At 41.8% G+C, this 22,341-nt stretch overlaps 1 protein-coding gene across 11 annotated transcripts in view; it reads left to right on the top strand.

The window, feature by feature from the left end:
- The window catches only part of CTPS2 (CTP synthase 2), a 444,584-nt gene that overhangs the window by 140,613 nt on the left and 281,630 nt on the right, over positions 1 to 22,341 (top strand). For 8 of the 11 annotated variants that reach the window (XM_061627212.1, XM_061627211.1, XM_061627203.1 and 5 more), the window contains one exon: positions 5,245 to 7,106. In XM_061627212.1, coding sequence (XP_061483196.1) covers positions 5,245 to 5,314 — 70 coding nt within the window. In that variant the 3' untranslated portion in view covers positions 5,315 to 7,106. Of the gene's footprint in view, positions 1 to 5,244; positions 7,107 to 22,341 lie in introns of those variants that run through there. The other 3 variants (XM_061627201.1, XM_061627200.1, XM_061627202.1) reach the window with 3 other exon arrangements.

The raw sequence follows: 22,341 nt of genomic DNA, 5'->3' as shown, positions 1-22,341 counted from the left end.
GCCCCTCCAAGAAAGTTCTGACTTGTGTTGGAGATAACTTTCTCCTACAGAAAGTGGAGGAAGCAACCAGAGGATCAGCTATCCTGGACTTGATTCTAACCAATAGAGATGATTTGGTGGATGAAGTGGCAGTTACGGGAACTCTGGGGGCAAGTGACCACACCATACTTGAATTCTTGATTTTAACAGAAGCAAAAGCTGAGAATAGCCATACACGAATCCTTAGACTTCAGGAAAGCTGATTTTAATAAACTCAGAACAATTGTAAGTACGGTTCCATGGCAAGCAACCCTAATGAGAAAAGGAGTCCAAGATGGGTGGGAGTTTCTAAAAAAGGAAATTCAAAAAGTGCAATGGCAAGCAATTTCAACAAGGAAAAAAGGGGGGAAACAGGAGAAAAAGCCAATGTGGCTTCACAAAAAGCTTAGAGATGACATGAAAACAAAAAAGGACACACACAGGAAGTAGAAAGAAGGCCAGGCCACAAAGAAAGAGTACAGACAGGTATCACAGAATTACAGGGATGGCGTCAGGAAAGCTAAAGCTGAGAAAGTGCTGAGGTTAGTGAGAGATGCTAAAAGCAACAAAAAAGCTTTCTTCAGGTACGTCCATAGTAAAAGAGAGAGAAAAGAACAGCTGCTCAATGAGGATGGCAAAATGATAACAGATGACAAAGAAAAGGCAAAAGGGCTCAATTCTTACTTTAGCTCAGTCTTCTCCCAAAAAAGGGTCTATGACCCTCCCAGGAAACATGAAGTGGAAGGGGCAGGATTGGAGCTTGAGACTGATAGACAAACAGTCAAGGAATACCTAATCACTTTGAACAGGTTCAAATAGTCAGGGCCCGATAAACTGCATCCTAGAGTATTGAAGGAACTGGCTGAAGAACTCTCAGAACCACTGTCTATTATCTTTGTGAAATCATGGAGGACTGGTGAAGTGCCAGATGACTGGAGGAGAGCTAATGTTGTCCCTATCTTCAAAAAGGGCAAAAAGGAGGAACGGGGGAACTAAAGACCAGTCAGCCTAACATCAATCCCTGGAAAAACTCTGGAGCAGATTATAAATCAATCAGTCTGTAAGCAACTTGAAAACAATGCAGTGATTAATAGAAGCCAGCATGGATTTATGAAGAACAAATCCTGCCAAACTAATCTTATCTTATTTTTTTATTGGGTAACCTCCCTTGTAGACTGTGGGAATACTGTGGACATAACATATTTCAACTTCAGCAAAGCTTTTGACAAAGTGCCCCACGATATTCTGATTAGCAAGCTAGCTAAATGTGGGCTGGATGGAACAACTATCAGGTGGATCCACAGTTGGCTCCAGAATCATACTCAAAAAGTGCTTATCAATGGTTCCTTCTCAAACTGGACGGAAGTAACGAACGGGGTACCATGGGGCTTGGTCCTGGGCCCAGTGTTCTTCAACATTTTTATTGACTTGGATGAGGAGTTATAGAACATGCTTATCAAATTTGCAGATGATACAAAATTGGGGGGCACAGCTAATACTGTGGAAGACAGAAACAAAATTCAAAGCCTTCATAGGCTGGAGCATTGGGCTGAAAACAACAGAATGAAATTCAACAGGGACAAATGCAAAGTTCTACACTTAGGAAAAAGAAACCAAATGCACAGTTATAAGATGGGGGATACTTGGCTCAGCAATACGATGTGAGAAGGATCTTGGAGTTGTTGTTGATTACAAGCTGAATATGAGCCAACAGTACAATGTGGCTGCAAAAAAGGCAAATGCTATTTTAGGCTGCATTAACAGAAGTATAGTTTTCAAATCACGTGAAGTATCAGTTCCCCTCTATTCAGCACTGGTTAGGCCTCATCTTGAATACTGTGTCCAGTTCTGGTCTCCACACTTCAAGAAGGATGCAGACAAATTGGAACAGGTTCAGAGGAGGGCAACAAGGATGATCAGGGGACTGGAAACCAAGCCCTATGAGGAGAGACTGAAAGAACTGGGCATGTTTAGCCTGGAGAAGACTGAGGGGAGATATGATAGCACTCTTCAAGTACATGAAAGGTTGCCACACAGAGGAGGGCCGTGATCTCTTCTTGATCGTTCCAGAGTGCAGGACACAGAATAATGGGCTCACGTTGCAGGAAGCAGATTTCAGCTGAACATCAGGAAAAACTTCCTGTTAGAGCCATACGACAATGGAACCAATTACCTAGAGAGGTAGTGGGCTCTCCAACACTGGAGGCATTCAAGAGGCAGCTGGACAGCCATATGTTGGGAACGCTTTGATTTGGATTCCTGCATTGAGCAGGGGGTTGGACTTGATGGCCTTATAGACCCCTTCCAACTCTACTATTCTATGATTCTATGAAATTAATTTCACTGAGCCCATGTTGTGATTGAAAGAGGTTGTGCCTGGAAGTCAGACTGTTAATAATTTACAACATCTTTGCAGTATTGTCTCTTGCGTTTTTCCTATGTTGCAGGATGGGCTGAAAAAGTACTGTGCAACATTGTCATTCACTGTTAATGCCCCTATTGCAGGTTGACAGGCTTCTGAAACAGTAGCTCATATCAGCCCTGCAATGTGCTCTATTCTGTATTGGATTCCCAGTAAAAAAATCCCCTATATCTCTCAGGTTGCAGCAAAAGCCAATATAGTCAAATTTCCCCCTCTACCTCCTCCCAGGCCAAATCTGCACCCAACTGTATGCAGAAGCTTCATGCTCTATTGATTTACGTGCAGACTGGTTGCACTTTAAACTGTTCAAAAACAAAAACAAAATGCATTTAAAAATCAAACTTAGAGCAGAGAGTCCTGTCTTTGATGCTGGCCTTGAGCTTCAGGTAACATAGGCACTCCAGGGATACAATGAAGTTTTTTTATTGTGGATCCCATTTATTCACCTAATCATTCAGCCATGGCATTAATTCCACACAAATTTCTTGCCGATACACCCAATCTCCTCCCTTTAATTTGACCCATTCAGTTCATTCTCCCTGCCATACACCATTTCTCTCCTCTATTCCAGTCCCATAGATGCAGCTCCATTTCATTCTCTCCAAGGTTATGTGATGGAATACTGTAATAAGAAGGCTCTCCATAGTCTCCTGTCACTCTTCATAATCAAACTAGACACGACACAGGAGATCCGTGAACATAATTCCCCATCTTTTATTCTTTTCCCCCTTTTTCTTTAGATCAAAACAGCTCGGGGGGGGAGGACACAGGCACTATGGGAACACCTTTTCCAAATTTCAATGGCTTCCCCCCCCCAGCTGTTGTTTGCTCTATTGGGGAACCTATTCAGGTACACATAATATGGAGGTACCCACTGCTTTTAAGGGCCTTGCCCCTCCTGGGAGACCCCTCAACCTTGCATGTAGCATAGGGAGGGGAAGGTAAAAATTCCTCCCTGCATTGAATGGCTCAGGTTTGGGGCTAAATGAATGATGCCTTGCTCGCTTAGTCCCAAACTTCAGCAGTTGCAGCATAGGGCAATTGTTCTATAGACTGCTGACATTCAGGGCTGATCATCTAGACACAGAGCTCAGCATTCTTGTCTTGTTGTGTTGCCGGGAAAGTTTTTTCATGGCTCCCCTCATTTGTATACATTCTGGATTGGATCCAAAGATGCCCTGAGGAAGCAGAAGGGCATTCCTTCCCAACTCCCCATGGCTTGGATTCACCCTTTCTCCCCATTCCCCTATGGCTCCATCTGCTCTCTTTTGGGACTATATCAACCCCATTGTCTGCCCTCCCTCACCTACCTTTTCTCCTTCATCAACAAACAGATACAGCTCAGCTGCTACCAGTCCTTCTTTTCTCCTTAAACCAATCCAAAGGCCTGGTGCAGTCCAATCAGAATGAAAGTGGGCATGTGCAACAAAAGCCTAACAAGGAAAAGCAAGCAGTCAGAGGAGCAGCACAAAGCAGCTCTGTTGATTTGTAATTGAGTGCGGAGGGGTGCTGATAACCTGGCAGGCACCATGTCAGGCCTCTGGGGGTGCCCATGGATGCAGTGTTGGGGAACCCAGCTTTAATATGAGGTTGTTGTTGTTTACAATCCACTTCCTCACAGCTGCAGAAATCTTGGTGATCTCTGCCTACCCAAGGAGTAGAAGTTCTTGTTATTGGCAATAGTATTACTATTTCGTGTTCAGAAATAGAGTCAGTAGATTCAGAGCTCTCATCCAATCCCTGGATATACCAAAAGACAGTTGAGTGATTGCCTCTGAATGCCTCCTTGAATCAGCATCATCAGCAATAACTGAGAACTGCTCCTCTCCCATCAGATGGAAATCAATACAGAACACTGCACTCAGGCTGTTTATGCTTACCAGAACAGCTGCTCATACCAAACAGAACTTGCAGCTAGTACCCATGAAATACAGTACAGTAGGGCCCCACTCATATGGCGGGTTACGTGTCAGATCCCCACCGAAAAGTGAAACCTGCCGAAAAGTGGAACTCCATCAATAAAACGGTGCCCAACGCCCAAAAAACACCCTCAAAGCAGAACAAGTGCCGTATGAGTGGGGCCTTACTCTAATTGAAAGCCACCATATTAGCGGAACGCTGAAAAGCGGGCTGCCGAAAAGCGGGGCCTTACTGTAGTTCATAAGATGGGGCCATAAGATTCCAACTCTTGTACTGAAAATATTTTACACTACCATGCCACTGGTGTAAGAAGATTAATCCAATTTTGAAAGTTAGCAATATGGCTTGAATAATAACTTTGGTTTTTTTAAAGAAAACAAATGTTTCAATCCAGTAACATATAAGGAAGCCTATCAGTTATGTAGTGACGTGGAATCAGAAATAGACTTTAGTGTCTACTGCCCTTCAAAAATAATAAATATTTGAGCATTTTCTTACTTCAGAAAGACTACACCGTTTGTGTATTACATGTTTATTGTGGTTGATATACAATAGCCAGATCACTTGAAGCTTTTAAGATATGGTGACTCATCACAAAAGTAGATTTCTCATCTCCTTAGCACAATGTGATCAATAGGAAGAAAGCTTTCATATGATGAGACTACTTCTTTGTTAATCATCCTCAGGGACCAATCAGCCAAAGTTTAAAGCAGTTTTAGTTTCACTTATTTCAATGAGAAAGAGAGTTTAATATGTGTTTAATTCTTCCAGTGAAACTTACGGGATTTGAAAGTGCTTTATATTGACTGGTATTGCTCTAATAGAGATTAAGAGTTGGGGAACTTGAGAAGAAATAGATTATTTATTTATTCCTTTCTGTTCAGTGACAGCTATGGCGACCTTAGTGATGACAGTTTTCCAGAAAAAGAACTTCCTGAATCAGAAACAAGCTGAACATTAATCAGAAGAGGAAGAACATAGACAAGACAGGTAAACTGGATCCTTACTTTGAGATTTCTTCCCAAAGCAAATACTATCTGAGAGATAACATTTCTCTTCATTTTTGCTTCAAGTACAAAAGGTTCAGTTGTCTATTTATGGGCCAGCTACAGCAGTGTTATTTATGTAGAGAAGATGCTTGCATGGTAGTAATTCCTTTTTAATCCTCCCCCCTTTTTTTGCAATATAAAAAAAATCAAGTGGAAGAAAAGGCATAATTGAAAAGGTCATTCCAAAGGGGGGAAAAACCTATTATGTTTTAAAGCCATCAGAGAAGACTAACATCAATGCAGCTGCTTTCCATATGTCTTGTGAAGATCCCCCTGCGTTCCAGACAATGCTTCTGCTGCCCCAGAGGAAAATCAATTCCATTTAAACATCTTAGCTCTTTTAAAACTGCATAAAGGACTGTCTCATCCTGTCTGATGATTTCAGGCAAATGTTAGCTTTATGTTAGTGGAAGGAAGGTGTGGGAATATTTTGAATAAATATCTAAATCATTTGAACTAATTGAATCACTTAAGTGACTAACTTAAAAAATTCAAAAATGTAACTATCCAATATACATACAGGAGTACTACAGATTTTTCTTAGGTCTGTTTTCTTCTTCTTGTTATTGGGTTGACAGAGACATTTGGTGCCTTATCACTCTGTCATATTTCTTAAGTGATGCTGAATATGCATATTTTTTATCTTGGTCTCCATTGTACACATGATTGTGCATGGACTGAAGTAACGTTGAAAGTATTGGAGTACAGTACCAAGCTAATAAATCACAGAGTAGAAGGTTGTAATGCAGCATATTTGCATAAAATTTGACCACATAGATACAATATATTGAGTTCATCATAAATCTAATGTGAGGGATTTGGGAATAATAGTTAAATACACAAACCCAAATCTCAGTTTCTATATCTGTGGTTTTTGTATCTGTAGCATGCACATGTTAGGGAGTTGTGTAAAACCGTAATCCTAATTCTTTGTTTTTTCCCTCCTAGTAGAGACTATTTGCTGCCATGTGATCTCATCTGCACCAACTTGGGACTACTCTAATTTGTGGCAGATTCAAGCAGCTACTAGGGATGTAGTGTCAGAGAAATGTGGCTGGCCACATTCCTCTGGCCATTTCTACATTCATTTATTTTAGGTAGAACAAACACACATTGTTGTACGCAATGTTATATTTTTCTTAAGTGTGTTTGCTTCAGTAGAGTAGCAGTATCACTATCATTAGCAACAGAGGATCCCTTTTGCACAGCTTCTTTTGAGAGTCCTTTTGAGGTGAGTAGATACCTGACCAACCTGATGGCATGCTTATTATTGCACTTTCTTAGAGGGAGAAAGGGTCTTTATGGAATAAGAAGCTGTGTGTTTTAATATCCTTTGTTGTGAGATAACCTGCAGGAAAGTATCCTGTTGTTCTAGTGCTGTATTTTTAAAAAGTGATTTCCCACCTTAAATAAAATCCTATGCTTTAGGATGATCTTTTACAAACTGCATTAGAAAAACACTAGTTTCCTAATGTTCAGGTCAATATAACATATTAAAAGAAATCTGGGGGAAAAGTAACTTCTTCTTGTATGCTCATTTTTAAATGCCTTAAAAGTTTATAAGAGTTGATGCTGCTAGATGACTGAGTCTCAGTTATCTTACATTGATTGTTGTCATCTAAAACATGTTAGATTTTCATGAAGACTTTCTGTAAGTTTAAATTGAATTTTGAAATTTATTAAAAATGCTAAATGAAGACGTGTGTTATTTTGTATTTCATTTATATTGGCCTAGCAAACTGGACTGAAAGTTTTATCTGATTTTAAAAAGAAAATCAGTTTCTGTCCATGTCCTGCTGGCTGGATTATGTGAAATAGCATTTTTGAAGGATTCAGCTGTGGGGCTGAATTTAGACAAAACAGAGTGCAATACTGTTGTCACATTTTCCTAACACATGAGGGCTAGAAACTGCCTATATAAGACAAAAATGAGGGATCCTAAATATTCTAAAAAGTATCCTTACAGTGCAGTTAACACCTGAGTCAATCATCTTCCTTCCACATGCTACACACTGAGTGGACCCAGATCAGCTTTTGGCATTCAATTATGCTCGACCCCAAAAAGAACTGTGCTCCTTTGAAGAATCCTAGGTTTGGTCAGCTGATCAAATAGACGAAATACATTTGCAAGGTAATTTGAAAATAAAATCACTTGTGACTGTCACAACCTAGACTCTACATTCAATGTACTTTATTTAATTGAGGTGTCCAGAACATAGTCTGGTCCAATTTTATTGGATGAATTTCAGTTATTGAAACTGAGGATGGTGACAAGATGCTTGGCTAAGATGATTATAAAATAAGATGTCTGTTTGGGACCAGGAGGTTGTAAATTTGTCCTTACAAGAGGGCGTGTTCCTGGCTTCCTTAAAAGAGATACTCTTAAAAAATGGCTTGGGCCTAGAAGATATTAACTATAGACTGAGTTCAAACATCCTATCCTTAGGTAAGATGTTCAACTTGGCGATTGCCAGTAAGCTCCAGACTCCCTTGGATGCCAGTAGTTTTCTAGAACCATTTCAATCAAGGTTTATCCTGTTTTTGGAATGAAAACTGCCTTGGTTGTCCTGCTAGATTACCTTTGCAAGAGTATTGGGGAAATGCAATCCTATTGATTCTCCTGGACCTTTGAGCAGTTTTCAGTACCATCAAACATAGTATCCTAGATAGAGTGTCTGGATTGAGAACTGAAGGTACTGTGTTGCGATGGTTCTGCTTCTATAGGAATATCCAACTTCAAAGGATGATGCTGCAGGACTTTTGTTCTACCCCCTGGCAATTATGCTATGGTGTCCCACAGGGCTCTGTTTTGTCCCTCATGCTATTTAACAATGATATGAAACCATTGGAAGAGGTGCCACCAATATGCACATGACATCCCATTTTATATCTCCTTATCTAATCCACATGAGACAGTGGATGTCCTGAACCAGTGCTTAGGCTTGAGAATGGATTGGATGAGGGCCAATAAACTAAGACTCAATTTAGAGAAAACAGAATTAATGTTGGTGGATAGTTCTGCCCAGTTTGATGGGGTTCAACCTGCTTTGGATGGGGTTGCGCTCCCCTCTGAAAGGGCAGGCTTGTTGTTTAAGGGTATTTTTAGATCCAGCACTGTCACTTGAGGCTCAGATGGCAGCAATGGCAAGGACCACCTTTTATCAGCTTCAGCTGATGTATCAACTACAACCCTATCTTGGACAGAGATAGATACCGTGCTCTGGTAACCTCATAGTGATATTACTACAATGTGTTATATGTAGGGCTGCTTTGAAAACAGTCCAGAAATTGAAATCGATCCAAATAGGGCAGCCACATTATTGATGGGGATTGGTAAATATAATCATATTGTGTCAGTGCTTCATCATTTGCACTAATTTCCTGTCGATTTCTTGGCTGGGTTCAAAATGTTGGTTTTAGCCTTTGAACACCTAAAGAGCATGGAGCCAGGTTACATGAAGGACCACCTTTTCCCATAAATAATCAGCCAGACCTTGAGATCTTCCTTGGAGGCTCTTCTTCAGGTTCCCCCACCTCAAGAAGTGAGGTGAGTGGCTACTAGGGTGAAGACCTTTTTGATGGTGGCACCTCATTTATGGAATATTGTCCCCAGAGCATCTCAACTGTTTTAGGTGATGTGCTTTTAGTTGTTTTTTTGCTGGGCTTTCTGCTTTGTGACGTTCTATTTTTATTTTTGGTTTTAAGGAGTTTTATTGTAAATTGTATTCTCTTTTATTGTCTATGTAAACTACCCAAAGAACTTGGTTGGATTTATTTATTATTTGTTTATTAGATTTATATCCCACCCTTCCTCCCAGCAAGAGCCCTGGATGTGCTCTATATAAATGTAATAATTAAATAAAATGAACATTTTTGAATCTACTGTAACTAGTCTATAAGGAATAGTATGTTCATATCCATGCTGATATTTACGTCTCTACTGATGAAAAGGTGGGAAGATGTACTTATAGTGAAGTATAAAGATTTTGGATAGAATTAGGGTTAGGATTTTTTTTTTAAATAGAGACAGCTAATAAAGAAATGACATAATCTGAATAAGCTACATACTAGTTTTTCATCTATACATACTTGTAAAATAACTTATTGTGGGATTAATGAACTTTGTTAAGTCACCTGTATTCAAAAGTAATAAAGACAAATGCAAGATCATTATTTAGTAAATTACTGATATGGCCTTAAATGTTGGGTCCAAATTTGTTTCCAAGAAGATCAATAGGGTAGTGACAAAAATATTCCCCTGGCCCCTCATATCTTCTCTACTGATAACAGCAGCTGAACTTCTCACCTGTGTTATCTTGTAGCTCTGCTGAATTTCAGCTGGTGTTGTTATAGCTGCACAGAATTAGATTTGGTTCAAATAACCATCGTGGCATATTACAAATGTGAATTATTGTGGCTGTTCAGGTTACTTGTATGATCCTTCATCATAGATTCCTGATATTCTTGCTATTTCAGGAAAATAAGAAGCTGCCTTAGTCCATCTAGCTCAGTATTGTCTACACTGATTCGCAGTGGCTCTCCAGGATTTCAAACAGGAGTCTCTCCCAGCCCTAGCTTGAGATGCTGGGGACTGAAGCCAGGACCTTTTCCATGCAAAGCAGTTACTGTTGCACCTAGCTACGGCTATTCCCCCATATTTATTTATTTATTTCATCTGCCTAGTAAAATATCATAATGGGAGGGGGAACTGTGGCAGAATGGGTCGTGTTGACATTAAAGCACAGTGGTACAACAAAGAAGCCAACTGATTGTGCTCACTATTCTGTTGTGGCCCACTGGTTATGAGCAGGCCAGAAGCACAACAACCATGTCAACTAATAACTCTTGTGGAAGTTGTTGAGGATTTTGGCTAATCATTGCATGCAGTAAATATTTGTCTTGCAAACACAGAGTATAAAGAGTAGGCAAACAGGTTTTCCAGTCACATCTACAGATTCTCAAATGCTTCTCTGAGCACTACCCTTAACTTTCAGTGAAATGAATGGAAAATCTCTTAATTTCTTGTATTCCCTTGGATTATTTAAAAGTGTGTGTGCTCATTGTCAATCTCAAAATGTTAGAGCAAGCCAGGCATATTATGATGGAATACTTGGTTCATATGAATTATATATAAGAGCCATAAAATAGGCCACCAGAAACACATTCCATAAAATCTGAACTTCATGAAGTTCCCTCTGACACTCTATGCAAAGCTGGTACATACCTACCCCAAAAGACTTAAAGCTGTTATTGCAGCAAAAGGTGGCTCTACAAAATATTTATGTGTGGGGGTTGAATACTTGTGCAAGCAACACAGTTCAGTTTTTTATGTTTCTTACAAACATTTCCCAACATAAAACCAATGTCACCTTACAATAATTGATTTTCAGTTTCAGTGTTTCAAAATAAAATATACAGAATGAAATTACAATGTACCATTTGTAATTCAGTAATATAAGAGCATTGATCAGGGGTCTGATTACTTTTGCAAAGCACTGTACATCATTGTGAAATAGAAATCCAATACTCCCAAGAAATGCAATATTTAACTTTTGCACCTGATTTCCAAATATATCATTTTTGTAGGGTTTTTAAGTGAGGCTGCAAATTTTATCTGTGAGTTAGGCCCATTGAATTTAGTAGGATTAATATTAACCAAACCTAAGACTGGATTCTAAATTTTATTACTAGGAGATATGATGGATCCCTTTCACAGAGTCACTATTTGAAATAGAAGGAATGTGGGGAGAGGGGGAAAGACTCAAAAGGACAGGGGGAAAGTACTATACTTCTCTTCCTGATTTTATTTCCATTTCTCTAAGAAAAGTTTCATATTCCTAATTTTGGTGAGGTTTTACTAAGAATTATTTATTGCTGCAGCCATAGATTTATTTATTTTTTGCTTTGTGTTCTGTTTCTGAATTTAATAAGAACAGAAGAAGAGCCCTCCTAGGTCAAGTCAAAGGCCCATCTAGTTCTCCATGCTGTTCTCATAGTGGCCAACCAGAAGCCTATGGGAAGCTCACAAGCAGGACCTGAGTGCAACAGCAGTTTCCTCGCTTGTGATCTTAAGAACTGGTATGCAGAAGCTTACTGCCTCCAACAGTGGAGGCAGAACATATCCTTCCAGGCTAATAGCCTAGTTCTCCATGAATTTGTCTAATCCTGGGCCAAAGTACTTGTGATGTATCATTAAATTAAAAGTGTATTTGCATTTAACCATGATGCAATTAGGAACATGGGCAGCTGCCTTATACCAAGTCAGACCATTACTCCATTTAGTTCAATATTGTCCAAGGTGCCTGGAAGTGTCTCTCCATGGTTTCAGAGAGAGATCTCTCTCAGCCCCATCCTGAGATGCCAGGGATTGAACCTGGAACTTCTTGTATGCAAAGGTAATATACTACCAATGAGCTACAGTCCTTCCCTCCAAAATGTCTTAGTGGTTGCATTGGGGCTTAAAGTGCAGTACCTTCTGCATGTAAAGCAGACATAATAACCACTAACTACACTATGAAACCACTTTGCTATGGAATTCCAGCATTTTCTGGCTGATGCCAGCTGTTACGGGATTTTAAGGATATGTCAATTGTACTGTTTTTAATTTTTTTTGTTTTGTAGTTTATTATATCATTATACACTGCCTTGAGATATCCACCCAACAGGTGGTATATAGATATTTTAATTAAATAAATAAATGTTTTAAGAAAAATGCAAATAACATTATGAGGGAGGCTGATCTTGATTTGGATCACAGGACCTTTTCCTTCCTCCTCTGAAGCTGGTATTTGCTTTGTGGAACTACAATGATCACTCAGTGACTATAATGGAGGCTGTAGCATAACTTAAAGAGGTCTCTGGTTATTCAGAGGTTTGAAAATAACTAACTGGTATGCTCACAAAAATGGTGGAATGTATGTGAAAATGCAGCCATAAGCCCAAGGGCAGCTATACACCCAAGGGCACTTCTCATTACAGCCGGCTTTACCAAAGGTTTCTTGGTCCTGAGGGTGGGGGGTTGCTTTTGAGCAAAGGATAGGTGAACTGCTTTGGGCGCAAATGCATTTATGGAAAATGCAGTATATACGTCAACTGACTTATGAATGTGATGGGCAATTGCCTTTCCAAACAGATGAAGGCTTTTTGAGTGTTCCGTTGTCACATACAAGTAAGGCTGTCTTTGTTTCTTATGCCTTTACTTATAATCAGGCAATTGCCAAATTCTATACTTCAATAGGTGAATTGCCTAGGAAGGTCCAGCAGAGGGAAGACTTGCATCTAAAATTGCCAGAATCAAAAGTTGAGAGGGACCTAGGCTTTGTACAACCGTACATTTAAAGCATGTCGCTTCCCCCAAAGGATCTTGGGAAGTGGACAAGTAGATGTCTTATTCCCTTCATATTTTTTAAAGCTTGGTCGCATGTTCCTTCTAGGAAGTGCTGCTAAAATGTAAGCCTTTTTGCTTTGTCCCCATCCCACAGGGATTTTCTTTTAAGTGGAGCTTCCACTCAGCCACCTCATACATTGAATACAGTAAATGCAAACCCCTCACCATCTCTCATGAAATGTTGACAAAATTCTGTCTGGGTTTCTTCACAGGCCAGTTTAATTCACCCTCATCTCCCTTCAAATTGCCAAAAAAGCTGGGGAAAGGGACAAAATGTTCAATATAGAACTACCTTAGACTTCATAGTAGCAATCAAAATAGCTGAAATATGCCAAGGCTCTGCCTCCTGCTTATCTCTTAAAGCCTATTTGCAATTTATGTTTGCTTATATTTTCTATGCCATAAATCTGCAGACAGCCCTTGTTTGGAAAACGTATTGGGCTCATTTGTTCTGTTTGGATAACTTCCTAGCATTCAATTAGTCAAGGTTGCGGCCTCCTGTCATGCCGCGTGTGTCGCCCGGGCCGTTATTGGCTTCGGGTTGCTGCTGCTGCTGCCGGCGCCGTTAGTGCTGCATCCCATTTGGGCTGCCCGGGCCTCTTCTGGGTCGCCGCTTGTGGCGTTGGACTGTTGTTGGCTTGGGCTGGGCCGCCGCTGTCGTTGCTGTGTAGCCGGGCGCCACGGCCTTGCCTAGTGCGGGGCCGTGGTTCTTGGGCTGTTGCTGGTTGCTGGTGCGGCGGCCGTTGCCGCCATCTGGCAGTCGTTGGAGTGTGGCGGCTGTTGCTGGCGATCTTCGCGGACCTGCTTGTCTGGCTGGCTGTGGGCTTGCTGTTCCTTTGGCATCATTGCCGATATCGACAATTATTGCCAACGTTGCGCTCGCTGGGCTAGACTGACTTCATCACTGAAGATCGCCACGGGCCATTGCTGCGGTCGGGGCTCCTTTAGACATTGATATCTCCTCTGGATATTAACATCTCCGTGTAAATTGGCCGGCAGATTATAGCTGCTTGTATTAAGCCTAAGAAGAACCAGACGATCCTGAAGAACTGGACGAAGAAGACTCCACAGCTGGCTGCTTTTGACCATTGTAAACTGTGCTGTGTTGTGAATGAATTTTGGTGAATGATTGAATGCGAGAAGTGAAATTAAATGAATGGATTGTAGACTTAGTTGGATGAGAGATAGCTGTTATTGTTATTATCACCATTGTTGAGGATAATTATTAAGGTTAGAATTTAGATTGGACTAGATATTGTATCTGGATATCTATTGTTCATTAACATAGGTATGGGTCATTTAATGTTTTAAATTCCATCCCATCCTATATTTTAGTAGTTATTATAGTCATTATAGTGATTAGATGAAGGGATAAATTGACATTAGTTAATTCTATGTGACAATAGGGCTGGATGAAATTATATGAAACAGGTTTCTGGATCCAGATTTGGACCCGATTCAGTTTCAGAATTGACTTAATTCCCCGGCGTCTAGGGATAGGGGCATGTGTAAATCAGGGGGGGACGTGATAAAAAGGGATGGAGGCCAATACATACAAACATTGGGCGGCAGACGATGGTATGGTGCTGGAGGCAGACCGTGTCAGAATAGAGGAACAAGGGATAGATGCATAATATCCATCCCTTGTTCCAGGTCTGCCCAAAACCTGAAGAATACTGGGAGATGCAGGATTCCAACCAACCTTCGTTTGCTGTTGTGTAATGCCAGGTCTGTGGTACAGAAAACATCTTGCATCCATGATATGATCTTGGATGAATCTGCAGACCTGGCATGTATAACGGAGACCTGGTTGGACGAAGCCTCGGCACCTATTTTAGAGGCAATGTGCCTGCCAGGTTTCCGTTATGCACAACAGCTGAGGGAAGGAAGGCGGGGAGGGGGAGTGGCTGTCATCTATCGGGAGTCCTTGGTTTTTGCCAGGTCTCCTCTCCTTGGGACCAAGTTTGTTGATTGCATGTATTGGAGGTTGGGCCCGAAGGGCAGTTTAGGGATCCTGCTTGTGTACCGCCCGCCTCGCTGCACGGCAGAATCCCTGGCCGAGGTGCTAGAGGTGGTCTCGGGTGTACGTATGATGTCCCCAGAATTATTGGTGGTGGGTGACTTCAACGTGCATGCCGAGACCACTCTCAATGGGGCCCCTCGGGATTTCCTGGAAACCATGACTTCCTGGGAACTGTACCTTAGTAATGTTGAGCCCACCCATGTAGCCGGTCATGCTCTCGACCTTGTATTTGTCCTGGGGGAGGAGAAAAGTGCTCTGAAGTTAGGGACTATTACTTCTATCCCTGTGTCATGGTCAGACCACCATCTGGTAAATGTAGACTTCTCGATGCCACACACCCTCTGCAAAGGCACAGGACCTATTAAAATGGTCCGCCCCAGGCGCCTGATGGAGCCAGAAGGATTCCTGAATGCGCTGGGGGTATTGGAACCTGCTGAAGGTCACTCGGCCGAAACCCTGGTGATGGAATGGAATACAAAGATCACCAGGACATTAGACCAAGTGGCTCTGAAACGTCCTCTCCCCCTGGAAAGATCCCAGACGGCACCATGGTACACACCACGGTTGCGTGTTCTGAGGCAGGAGGTGAGACGACTAGAACGCCGGTGGCGTAAGTCCCGCTCCGAAGATGCCCGGACACAAGTTAGAGCAGCAGTAGCTGCCTATCATGTGGCAATAAAGGCAACAAAGAAAGATTACTTTGCTGCCTCTATTGCGTCGGCAGAGTTTTGTCCCAGAAGGTTATTCCAAGTGGTCCGAAGCCTGGTCGGTCCAGTTGCTCAGGAACTCTTGGAATTCTCAAAGGCCTCCTGTGACAGTTTAGCAAAGCACTTTGCTGATAAAATCGAGCATCTAAGAAGCTCGATTTCGCATACCGTGAATGCAGATAATGGACCAGAGTTGACCAGTCATAATGTGATCAAATGGGATCGGTTTCGGCCTCTTTCTTCTGATGATGTGGACAAGGTACTGTCAACTGTGAAACCTACCACCTGTCTCTTTGATCCTTGCCCGTCATGGCTCTTAATGAGCTGTAAAGAGAAATTGGGCGAGGGGATCAAGGCGGTGGTAAATGCATCCTTGAACGAGGGTGTATTGCCATTAGCCCTCAAGGAGGCAATTATAAAACCTATTTTGAAAAAGCCCTCCTTGGATCCCCAAGACTTAAACAACTTTCGCCCAATTTCAAATCTACCATTCCTGGGCAAGGTCATTGAACGAGTGGTGGCCAATCAGCTGTCAGCGCATTTGGATGAAACGGATTATTTAGATCCATACCAATCGGGTTTCAGGACTGGACACGGAACTGAAACAGCCTTGGTCGCTCTAGTGGATGATATGAGGAGGGCATTAGATAGGGGAGAATTCACCTTTCTTGTCCTCCTGGATCTCTCAGTGGCTTTTGATACCGTCGACCACGGTATCTTGCTGGACCGTCTGGAGGGATTAGGAATAGGAGGCACAGTATTAAACTGTTTCCGTTCCTTTCTCTCCGATAGACAACAGCAGGTGGCATTGGGAGAGGTGGTTTCAGACCCTTGGCCTCTCAATTGTGGTGTGCCACAGGGTTCTATCCTCTCTCCCATGCTATTTAACATTTATGTAAAGCTGCTGGGAGCCATCATCAGGAGGTTTGGGCTGCAGTGCCACCAATATGCGGATGACACTCAGCTCTACCTCTCATTTAAGTCCTCACTAGAGTCGGCTGTGGAAACCATGTCCAAGTGCCTGGAATCCGTGAGTGGATGGATGGGAAGAAACAGGCTGAATCCTGATAAAACTGAAGTACTGCTCGTGGGAGACAAGGGAAGGTTGGGAAACATCGACCTGATACTTAATGGGGTAAGATTACCCCTGAAAGACCAGGTCTGCAGTCTTGGGGTGATCCTTGACTCCGGGCTGACTATGGAGGCCCAGGTTTCATCGGTGTGCCGAGCAGCTTGGGGTCAATTGCGTCTCATACGAAGGCTGCAACCCTACTTTCCTGTACATCAGCTCCCACTCGTAGTACACGCTCTGGTCACCTCTCGTTTAGATTACTGCAATGCGCTCTACGTGGGGTTACCCTTGAAAACAGTCCGGAAATTACAGCTGGTACAAAATACGGCGGCTCGTTTACTTACGAATAGCCGCCGTTATGATCATATTACTCCAGTGCTCTACAATCTACACTGGCTTCCAGTTGCTTTCCGGGCTCAATTCAAGGTGTTGGTATTAACCTTTAAAGCCCTGTACGGTGTCGGCCCAGTATATCTGATGGAGCGCCTCCACCGTCACAAATTGAGCCGCCCTACAAGATCTGCCATGCAGGGCCTTCTCTCAGTCCCACCAACTAAAGTGGCTAGGTTGGTGAGGACTCGAGAGAGAGCTTTTTCTGTGGCGGCCCCCTCGATCTGGAACTCCCTCCCAATAGATCTTCGTCATGCCCCTTCCCTGGATATATTTCGCTGGGGCCTGAAGACTTGGCTTTTTAATCAGGCCTTCGCAACCTCTAAGGTGAATCAGCCTTGAACTAAAATGTTGATAAATCTATCATACTGTAAACTTTGTATTGTACTGTACTGACTATATTTATTATTGTATTTTATCGTGTTTTATTGTTCGCCGCCTACAGTGGCCATCGGCCAGATAGGCGGCTTATAAATTAAAGTTTATTATTATTATTATTATAAGGCATCACTTACTACAGTATATTGGCAAGTCGATTTTTCTTGTTAATGTTACAGGTTTTTGCTTTCTGTTTTTGCTTTCTAATAAAGTCATTTTATAAAACTGTTTATGAGTGTTAATATAAAATGAGATAAAAAGGGGAGGATCCTCCAAATATTTTAATATATAAGACTATATATTAATATATTCATGGACTAGTCTATAGATTCATGTTATAAGAAACCATTTGGAAGATAGATGGCCAGTAATTTTTATTGTACTTTCCTGCCCATATTCTGCTTGTGCTGGGCTTGTGCTGAAAATTACAGTGGTTTACTACGTGAAGAAGCCCTTCTTCCTATGCTGTCTCTCCCTTGCAATCCCATTATAACTGGTCACCATATATTTGATGGGAGTCATAGCAATCTGTGGCCCTCCAGAGGTTGCTGCAGTACAACTCCCATCATCCCTGACCATTGGCTATGCTGGCTTGGGTTGATGGGAGTCGGAGTCCAAGAGCAACAGGAGGGCTATAGACAACCTATCTCTATGTAGTGATGTGGAGGTGCACCTGTGTAAACAGCTTGCTGGTGGTGACAGCAGTGGACATGAATGCTTTTTGTGCAAATACAGATAAGCTGGCCGCAGTACTGCAAAGTATGCATCAACAATTTTTAGCAAAAACTTTGTGTACCACTGCTGTCTATATCAAGGCAACAATGTTGCCCACATACTAGAACTAGCCTGTATCATATGTTGAGGGACTACATTGATCTTGTCCTTGGATATTTGTCTCTGTTACGATCTCCGAGTCCAACAGCAATCCAGACACAGGGTTGGAAGCTGCAGAGGCACTAGCTAAGGAACTGGACCAGGATCAGGGCTCTGAGCATGCAGCTGACAGCCCACAGGACAACCTCCAATAAAGCCAGTACCTGTAGAGCCAGAACTCCCAAGGTGTCTTCTTCAAAGCCTGGGGAACACAGTATTTCACCAGTCCAGCAGTGCAGGGAGTACAGGAGGCCATGGAGCGCAGAAGTAATGCCAGAGGGCTGTCCCTTTCAGAGACTCTAGTTCTCCAAAAGGGAGGAGCGAGGAGAGGTGGGCCTGAGACAGGGGCTTAATTAAAAAGGCTCAGTTTGCTCTGTTGGAGCAAGTTGCTTGCTTGGAGCTTTCTGCAACTTCTCACCTTCCTTACCGCCATGTTTGGTAAACGATTTTTTAAATAACAATTTAACAAAGAAAGGAGGAAGTGAAGGAGAAAATACCATCAGCTCACATTAAGATACAATAACCATCAGTACATCCATCTTAATTTAAGCATAAAATGTATACAAGCCATCCAAATATCCAGATATCTACTCCAAATAGTTGCCGTTCATTAGAAATGTGTTCAAATATAGCAAGGGCAATAAAGTCCTCAGACCATTGCATAATGGACAGTGTGTGTTTATCCTTCTAGCCTCAAAGCATGTCTCTTGGAGACCATGAGGGCTTGTAAAATCCACTTACGATAAACTTCTGTTAGAGCAAGTTGCTCACTTGGAGCTATCTGTGGTTCTGCAACTCCTGACTCACCTTGCCACATGGGATCCCACACCAGACAGTCTCCAGTTAATTTGTCAAAAGGATGTATTACAGCTTACTGGGCTTCTGTGTGAAGAAGGGTCAACAGATGTGTGTATCCTGAGGGATGAATGCCTACTTTGGTTGTTTAGACACTTATTAGGACAGCCGTACAAGCTTTTGAAGCTAATTGTGCCATAGAGCAACCAAAGCCTTTTAGTCTGAAAGAGCAGAGCATTTTATCTCCAATCCTAGCACTGCGTTGTGTTAAGATCTGAGAGAAGAGATCCTTCTGCTCACTCTTTGCAGAGAATTTCAAAAGGGGAGACAAAATAGTTTTATCTCCTGATCAAATCCTAGGAGACAGAGTGGTCCATCTGCTCTTTAAAAATCACACTCTAGAGAGCAGACAGAGTTTTAAATCCTGAGCAATTAGGAGATAAAGCTGTGGAGGATGGTGGGCTGCTCCCTGTGGCTTGGTGGGCTAGATGCGAGCTGTGGGTTAGCCACCCCTGTTTTAAGGTATCAAACAAACATTGAAATGGATAAACATGCCAAGGCACCGGGGGTGGGGGGGTTGGTTAGAGCCCCAAGAACCTGTGCAGGGCAAAAATCCAGTACTAGATATGGAGCAGGTATGTGTCAGCAGAGAAATTACTGTGGCAGATGGCGGAAAATCCCACACTCCTGTCTTGACTCTTAAGGCAAGAAGATTGTCTCCTAAGCACTGCTGAACAGATTGTGCCTCCTAGCCAACAGGTAACCCCCACATTCTATTTGAACAGTTAGCGTTTGGCAAGATTTATTAATTTGGTTTAGAGACATTTGTTTTTTATCTTTTATTCACATAGTCTTGTAAGGTTACTAAGCCCTCTATTTGAAGGAATCCTCTATTGAAGAGCTGTTCAATTCAAATCTGTTTTAAAGATAAAGAACCATAAGGAGGAGAGCAGGGGCCCTGAAGTTGCCCATCAACAGCATCGGGACAGCAGACTGAGCAGTCACAGTTTTCCCTAATATAGTGAGATGTATTTCTATTTAAATTTTAGAAATATGTACTTATACGTAATGTGTGTGAGAGAGAGTTCCTGTCTTTTGGTGATGTGTAAGCAGCCACCCTACAGTTTGGGGTGATTCGTCCACAATTTGGGATTAAACCATTTTGCAACAGAACTGCTTGTGCAGAATTTTTGGAGGTAAGTAAGTATAATGGGGGTTTGTTTGTTGTAAAACCTACCCTACTATATGTAATTATTATTATTATTTAGATTTATTAGTTGCTTGATACCTGAAGGTCCCTAAGCGATTTATACAACGTTAAAATAAAACAGACTGTAAAAACATAACAATAAACAACAACAAAACAATAGCAATATCACCCCCACACAGCCACAGGAAGGTTTGGCAGCATATTAAAAACAAAACATCTGTCAAATGCCTGAAAGAAAAGACATCTTTACCTGGTGCTGAAAAGATGTCAATGCTGGCGCCAGGCAGACCTCACTGGGGAGCATATTCCACAGATGGGGAGCCACAACTGAAAAGGCCCTCTCCCTTGTCACGAGCCTCAGCTTCTCAAAGGGGGGGCCTGGAGAAGGTCAGACTTGTCAGCATTCACTATGAGAGACAAGACTATGTTAGAAACAGTGGCACCATTGTGTAATTTTAGACTATGGACTTGGTCTTGAGGGATATTCTGTTGTGCTTGCCCTCCAAAGTACCATCAATATTAAAATTATTTTATGGCTAAGTCTCGGGGGGGATTGATTTGTCCAAGGCTTATGGTAGAGGTAGAATAGGAATGCAAGATCCAACTCTCCATCCATTGGACAACAAAATCTCTGACTGCATTCCCAGCATTAATTTTAAATCTTTCAGAAGGTCTTCAAATGGTTCCAGTTTACTTTTTTTAAAAAGCCTACACACATTTAGCATCTTTTAAATAAAGCCATGTTATTTTAAAATAATTTGTGTTCCTTCTGGAGTTTGGATAACATGTTTTAGAGCTGATGAGCTATTTTGATTGTGACTCCATGAATGAATAAAATACAGACATACCCTGCTTAATGTCGCTTCACTTAACGTCGCCTCGCTATAACGTACATGCTCCATACGCCACCATACCCCGCTTAACGTACGCGTGCTTCGCAATTACGGACACTTAATGGCATGACACCGCTGCCATCTAGTGGCGATTGCAGTGCAGTACATGCATAGATAATTGCTTCACTTTAAGTACATTTTCACTTTACATACACGCTCTGGTCCCATTGCGTATGTTAAAGTGGGGTATGCCTGTATAGGACGTTGGGCACAATGTCCTGTAGGACCCTGCAGAGTTGCGTAGTGGAATGGAGAGTTTTGAGCGAGCTTATGTGTCTGTGAATCTTTGCTAAGATTCTACCTTCCCTGCAAATTAGTCAGACAAAGACTTTAAGCTTTAAAATAAGAAGCGACTACTTTATTCTGGAAGTACATGTTTGATAGGAAAGAGTCCTATATCTAGCTAACTAGCTAAGTTGGAGCAATGAGCACTGCGCCCAGTACTCGTCCTCATGCTGGACGAGAGGGAGAGACAAAGGAATATGTCTGCTCCCCTCTCGAGAAAGAAGAAGACTGGAAAGGAGGGAAGGAACTGAGATCAACATCCTTCTGCATATCAGTCTAGCAGGAAGGGAAGAGACAGCAGGAGATCAAAGGACAGGTATAGCCTAGCAACCAAGAGGTCTCTCTAGCTACGCCTTTAGCCCCATGCAGTCTCAACCCACAAGTTGGAGTTGAACCTCATACATTCCAACATAAAATTCATGCATCTTACTGCCCATTTTGCACTAAGACTCAAACTTTCCGCATGGACAATATCTGTTTGTGTAAAGCAAAATAGATAATGAAATTTTGTGTCAGTAGCATTACTCAATAGCCTCACAACTGAATTTTCATAAGTGACCTGAATCAAACTGAACTTCATCAGAATATTATACACTGATGAAACAAAAAATTGGAAGAATAGTGTAGAAGAAAACATTAACATTTTGTCTAAATACTGGCATGGCACGACATTAAAACGTATCCTGAATTTGCATTTCTTTGTCATGCTTAATCAATACATTAGTACAAGTCATGAGTCCAAAACACACATTCAGCCTTTTTCATGACATAATTGCATTGAAGAGGATAATAGTATTTTACCATTTCATCCAAAGCCCTGATTATGTACTCCATTAGTATATTAATGTATAAATCCAAATTTTCACAGCATGTTTTTAACTTGTCCCATTTTTGTTGTTGTGTTCAGCATGTTAATCAA

This window comes from Rhineura floridana, chromosome 5 (genome assembly GCF_030035675.1).
Source record: "Rhineura floridana isolate rRhiFlo1 chromosome 5, rRhiFlo1.hap2, whole genome shotgun sequence".
Lineage (NCBI taxonomy): Eukaryota > Metazoa > Chordata > Lepidosauria > Squamata > Rhineuridae > Rhineura > Rhineura floridana.
This window is presented reverse-complemented; position numbering and strand designations above follow the sequence as displayed.